The 6,212-nt window shown below is 36.2% G+C and overlaps 2 protein-coding genes across 2 annotated transcripts; both read left to right on the top strand.

Annotated features, from left to right (window-relative positions):
- Positions 1-1,189: 1,189 nt before the first annotated feature.
- LOC108840868 (uncharacterized) lies at positions 1,190-3,548 on the top strand. Its single transcript, XM_018613683.2, has 2 exons — positions 1,190-1,662; positions 3,139-3,548. The coding sequence occupies exons 1-2, from the start codon at positions 1,345-1,347 to the stop codon at positions 3,307-3,309; spliced, it is 489 nt and encodes a 162-aa protein (XP_018469185.1). The 5' UTR covers positions 1,190-1,344; the 3' UTR covers positions 3,310-3,548.
- Positions 3,549-4,621: 1,073 nt separating this feature from the next.
- Positions 4,622-5,661, top strand: LOC130505214 (uncharacterized). The gene has a single exon (XM_056999822.1). It carries the CDS (start codon positions 4,691-4,693, stop codon positions 5,510-5,512), a length of 822 nt encoding a protein of 273 aa, XP_056855802.1. The 5' UTR covers positions 4,622-4,690; the 3' UTR covers positions 5,513-5,661.
- Positions 5,662-6,212: the final 551 nt, after the last annotated feature.

Here is a 6,212-nt window from a genome sequence, read left to right as displayed (position 1 = left end):
GTATAATCACAATCGGGTTGAATTTAAAAATACTGATTTAAATACAAAAATATTTTAAATACACACTCTTTAAAAATTACCAAAATATTTGTTAAATTATTAGTAAAAATTTTCATCGTAAAATATCCCGCGCTTCAAAAGCGCGGATCAAAATCTAGTATATATATTAAGCAATGAAACATTTAAGCTACACATTTTTAATTTCTTATAATAGAAGCTATTATACACTGAAAGATATTCCATATATATGTAGCTGATGTAACAAGAGAGAAATTGGTACAAAACAAATAAGTATGAACAAACACAATAAGTCATAACAGGGTTTTGTATAAAACGAAGGTGAATTACACAAAAAGATATTGTTACCAGAGATATCTTTCCTCACTAGTACCTTATCAATTATTGAACTCCATGCACGATGGATTACTTTTACTGGACTTCCAACGCTCATGCGCATTAGCTCTGAATCTTGGCTTAGATTTTGACATGTATTTCCATCATTCTACTTTTAACTTTGTGGAAGGAATAAAGTTAAAAAAAAAACTGTGGAATGGAGTTTGTTCTCCCTTGTGAACTGTGATGCATTGTATTGTCCCCTCCCCTCTATCTCTAATCTTGTTCCAGCACATGTGTACTTTTTATTAAGAGCATCTATTTGCTTGCTTCTTCTTGTTTCTGCTGCTTCGGTTTCGTTTACAAAACCTTCCAGTAAACCAAGAAAAGCGACTAATCGGATTAAAGTAGTGTTTATTCTAGGTTTTCGTTTAGATCGATCGTTGTATAATTCTAACAATAGTAAAAGTATTAGTATGTTATTTCTTCTCGTACTTCTCTCGACAAATGGAATCACTTGATTTAGATCTGCAAAAATAAAGTACTGACTTAATATATTACGTGTAGTTTATACTTTTAGGATAAACCAATTATGCTTGCTAAAAATAATCATCCAGTCACGCGTGTCGTTAATGGTACAAAGTATGTTCGTCGTGATCAAAAAATATAAAAGTGAAAGATTCTGCCTATACGTATGCTATTTGTTCATTAATTAAACTTTAAAAAGTATAATTAGCAAACAAAAAACACTATTCTCTTTGTAAATTTTGCAGGGAAAGCTGTGCAGTAAAGGACAACATGTGTGTCCCCGAAAAGTTACAAATTTTATTTAAAATCCCAAAACTTTCACATTCTCACATATCAGCCCCACTTTGCTCCCATTCTTCTTCTCCTTCTTCATCTCATAGCTCACTCCCCCTCACCCTCACATCTCTCTCTCTGTCTCGACACTAACGAACTCTCAAAAAACCAAACAACACTAAAAGCTTATCTTCTGTCTTAATATCAGAAATGAGAGAGCTTGAGCGGTTGAAGACGAGCATGAACCATCAATGGCCACCCATTGGAGCTCCGATGAATCTCCGGCGAGAAGAGCCGTGGAAATCTCGATTCGACGACTCAGTCAACGCCGTCTCGTTCGGGTTCGTCGCAACAGCCATTCTCATCTCAATGTTCCTCGTCATGGCTATCTTCGAGAGACTGATCCGGACCACCACCACCACGACCACTACTAACCAAGATTCCTCTTCTGGTCGGGTCCTTTCGGGTATGGATTCTCGGGTCGGGTTTAGTGGTGCAGCATCTAAGCTAGGTTATCAATCTCCAAAGGCAAGTACTTTACTTTTCGCTTCGCAAAGAATAAAGTCGTAAACATAGATTCCTTAATTGTCGCGTTATTGTCTGATTAGTACTGTTAAAGTGAGTGTTAACACTTTGATTCCTGTCAAATCTGATTTTGACACGTGTGATGAACATCTGGTAAAAGCAAAACAAGAACTAAAGAAAGCTTTATGTTTTTTCTTCATTGTGTGTTTTTAGTGATGCGAATTGGTGTAGACAAAAGGTTTAGCTTTCGATTTAATTATTCCAAATAAAAGTTTACATCTTTTAAGTTTGGGGGTTATTTCATTTTGATGTGAACACGTTCATCATTCCAAAAGGAAATGAAGAAAACATCATAGGGGTTTTGATTCTGTGTACTATTTGTGTATTGAAAGAGACCCAACATTGCACATGCTTTTACATCATCAAACATTTAAAGATGTCTCATAAGCTTCTTCACTCACACATGCATACACTATTTGACTATCTATATAGATGTATATATGGTGATGCATTCATTGATTTCTTTCGTCATTCAGAATCTCCTGTTTTAATATTTTTTGGCCTCTTCATAATGACTAAAGGAGACAAGAAAGAGAAGTGTAATAAAGTTCTGTTTGTTGAATCGTTTGTAAGTATTGTAACGCGTATATACAAAAACTATGCGTGTTGTAGATAGAAAAAATGAGGTCCAACGTCTACGTCTAATAAGCCCATGTGTGACTGACATTGCCTAGGAACACAAATGACCCCACAAGCTTTCTTGAAACCTAACATCCCTCCTATTCTAGAGTTAAATCATGTTCATGTGGATTAAATGGAGGCTGCATATAGTCTTCTTGACTCTATTGTCATGTAACCCAAATGTGAACTTGAATGGAATTAGAGAAATTAAGTAACACTTTAAATAGTTTGTTTTTCATTGTCATATTGTTGGAATAATAGTTTCATGGGGACTTCGTTGTTCCTCGTCTATTTTTAATATTAAATAGTAGGTTAACATTGGTCAAAAACGGCCATTGAATCCCACTTGTGTTTTGAGAAACAGGTCAAAGATTGAATTAGGTCTTCTTCCCTGACGATCGTGGGATCTCTTTTTATACCTTTGTTTTCTTGTTAGACATACTGGTTTGATAAAGACTGACTGACATTTATAGATTGATTTTTGCATGATTATGGAACAAACCATGTGATCAGAGACTAGATAGAATAGAACCATTCCAAGACATGGGAGGACCCATAAATGTAAACTTAAGACAAGTGTGTTTGCCCCTTTTCTTGCTCTTAACTTGAATTTCTGTTCGGGAACAATGACACATGTTTTAGATCTGTCATTGTCTTCTCCCACTCAAATTTTCGTTTCCTAATGTTTTTGTTGGCTCATGAAATAAATTTATTATGAGAATCTTTTGCTTCTATCTGTTTCTGTTTTTGTTTTGAATTTTATGAATTGACTGATTTTCTGATGTATTAAACATTCAGATGACTGTATACACAAACGGTGTATCGGTATTGATGCCAGGAGATGATATCCCTACTTTCATCGCGCATCCAGCGCCCGTGCCATGTCCTCAACGCATCATCTCACCGTCTCAGCATCAACATAGCTCATCGAGTGATTCTTCCAACTCAAACTCCATTCAAGAATGTTGAAAGACTTGTTTATTTTATCTCGTATCACCACCACCATTGGCTTATTAAAACATTTCAAGCCACCAACCACACTGAGCTGAGTTGAGTTTGGCATCTGATGTTTTTTTTTCTCCTGATGATACCGCTACATATATTGGGTTCGGGAGATTATCTATGCGTATTTTGTGTACATAGGCATTATTAGGAAACTGGTTTATGCCCTTAGCATAATTAATCATATATATTCAAGATTTGCCTCTCTTTTCTTAGAGCTTCTCTGTCATTTGCTAGTTGCATGAGAAGAGAAGAGAAGAGAGTGTGGTCACTTTTTCCTTCTCTATGATTTGGAACTTTACACACACAACTCTGTCTTCATTCCTAAAAACAATTCTCAATGGAGTTACTTCAATCTATATTTAAACTGTAAATCAACAGTTCGAAACAAAAAAATCAACAGGTAAATTGCTTGTTATGCAAAATGGGCTTGGGACTTGGGTTTGTGGGTACACTGTTAATCTTTCTTTATGTTAGTGAGTGAAGAATCTGTAATGTTTTGGATTTTTGAATGCAGACCTTTTATTTTTCGTCTGGTCATTCTTAATGGTACTTCTGTCATATGTTGTACAATTATTTTTCGGAAAAGTTGACTTATACAAGTCTTTCACATGTATGACTTTTTATAGAGTCCACGTATGTTATATACTTTTGCAACAAAATAAAACTTTCTATTTTTTCGAAGTTTTAAAAGCATGCGTATCTTAACTCGTGAAAGAAGACGGATTGAATCAGAGTCTAGATTTCACAGTTTGGATTGACCGAGTCCGCACAATAAGACACTGCAAAGTAAGGCGTACGAATTCACAATCACCGATGAAATTGTACTCATAGATCGTATCAGCACAAACTCAGTAAGATAGATATCAATATTAATTACTTGTCGTACTGTTTTTACTCAGTAAAAAAATGAAATATGTCATAAGAAACAAATCTTTTATGCTTAATTTGCCTGGTGGTGACTGGTGTTTTGTACATATGGGAGTGGTGATAGCAGGTTTTATTTGGTTTGCATGACTAGTCATTTTCTTAAATTTAATTCAAATAGCTTCCGTAGTTAACGATATAGCCACTTGCTAGGTGGCACACAATAATTGTATGTTAGTAAAAAAAAAAAACTTATTATTCTGACTCTTCACTGTTATCAACTCATCATTAAACTTTTTTTTTTTTTGGCTCAGTGTAGTTAATAAAAAAAAATATAAACCTTTAGTGAAAAGTTAGTTTTTCTCACTTAATAAATCCAAAATATTGCCGATAAATACCCATACATGTCTCCCTACACATCAAGTCTGCTGCAGGGATCATAACAAAAGAAATAAATAAAAAAACTACGCCGGTAACTATTATGGGCTGTTGCATCTCCGCCACCGCCACTGCCACCACCGACAAGAAAAATGAGCCTTCCTCCGGAAAGAACACAGCAATGCCTCTAGCAGCCGTTGTCGAGGAAGAGACAGTAGTCAAAGAAGTCTTGTCCGAAACCACATTGGTAACTTCACTAAACGACAATTCGGCAATGGAAACGACGACAAACAAGGTTCCAGAGAAGGAGGAGGAGAAGAAACCCGGAGCTGTCATCGCTGATCCAGACCCGGTTTTAACCGAGAACGGTTCGGTTGAACCGGGGAAAGGATCGGAGGTCTCGGAAGTCTGCAGTTTGAGCGAGAGTTTGCTTTCTATCGTGAGTGGTGGGTACGACGAGGAAGAAGGGAAACAGAGGAAGCTGGTGGGAGTGAGACAGAGGTCTCCGGCGAAATATCGGGACCGGGTCATGGCTAATAACTACCCGACCCGGAGAACCGACATGTCTCCACGTAAGAGAAACACCGAAGGAGGAGAAGGAGCTGGTGGCTCGGTGAGGCTGGTGCCATCGGGAACGGGTCAGAGAGACCAGAGTGGAAGGTCAGAGAGGAGGAGGTCCAGGTCGCCGGCCACCAACAGGCCCGTCGTGGTGGGTCCGAGTCGGAATCATTATGCAACAAGTACGGACAATGGTGTAGCAATGGTGAAAAGAGGTCAGTCTCCGGGCCGGGTGAGACCTAATCCGAATAAAAACGGGTCGGAGCAAGATTGTCATCGTCAGTGGCCGAGTCAGAATGATTATTCTACCTCTAATGATTCGTTTGAAAATCCTCTTGTGTCGTTAGAGTGTTTTATTTTTCTATGAGATTATTATTATGAAGAAGAATATTCCGGGGAATAATAATTCAACGGATTTTAATCCAAGTAGTAGCTTGTTTAGCTTTGTATTGGTTTTATATCTTCAAGTTATTTATCTAAAAAAAAAGTTATTTATCTACTCTCAGTAAGTCAGTATTCATATGTTTCGCAGTTTCAAGATTTGTTTGGTTGTATCTCAAATATTTTTTTTTTCATTTTTCGATAAATTATAAGAGTAAAGATAAAAACAATAAAATTATATGAATGTATGAGTTGTTGGACGGCAAAAGATTTGCTTCTCTGACATCATAATTATATTTTCTGACAGAAAAATCAGAAGCAGGAACAAGCAAGCAGAAAAAGAAAAGCTTGGTAACTTTGACCCTCAAAAAGTTACCATGCACTAAATTCAAATAGACTATTAATATATAAGTATCTCTACGTTATCATCTTCAACTAATCGACAACTTTAACATGCTTTGTATAATAAATAGTAATAAACTACATCGACAAAAAAACTACATGAAATACTTAACAGTGGAATTATTTATTAATCCAGTCAAATAGTTGATTGCTAAACGAATCGAATATAATTCTTATGCGCATTTATGTCCCAAACCATATCAATATTTGATATCTTGGATTAGACAATTGATACTCAAAACTATATAGTAGTATATAATGAGTTTTTTTTCTATTCATAACAC

This window comes from Raphanus sativus, unplaced genomic scaffold, assembly GCF_000801105.2.
Source record: "Raphanus sativus cultivar WK10039 unplaced genomic scaffold, ASM80110v3 Scaffold2101, whole genome shotgun sequence".
Taxonomy (NCBI): Eukaryota; Viridiplantae; Streptophyta; class Magnoliopsida; order Brassicales; family Brassicaceae; genus Raphanus; species Raphanus sativus.
The sequence above is the reverse complement of the archived record's forward strand: the minus strand, read 5'-3'. Positions and strand labels throughout refer to the sequence as shown.

Excerpts from the sequence above, each read along its gene's own strand:
- LOC108840868 (XM_018613683.2), top strand. The coding sequence starts at position 1,345 with ATGAGAGAGCTTGAGCGGTTGAAGACGAGCATGAACCATCAATGGCCA. Across the intron at positions 1,663-3,138 it reads TAGGTTATCAATCTCCAAAG|ATGACTGTATACACAAACGG; the intron begins GCAAGTACTTTA and ends TTAAACATTCAG.
- LOC130505214 (XM_056999822.1), top strand. The coding sequence starts at position 4,691 with ATGGGCTGTTGCATCTCCGCCACCGCCACTGCCACCACCGACAAGAAA.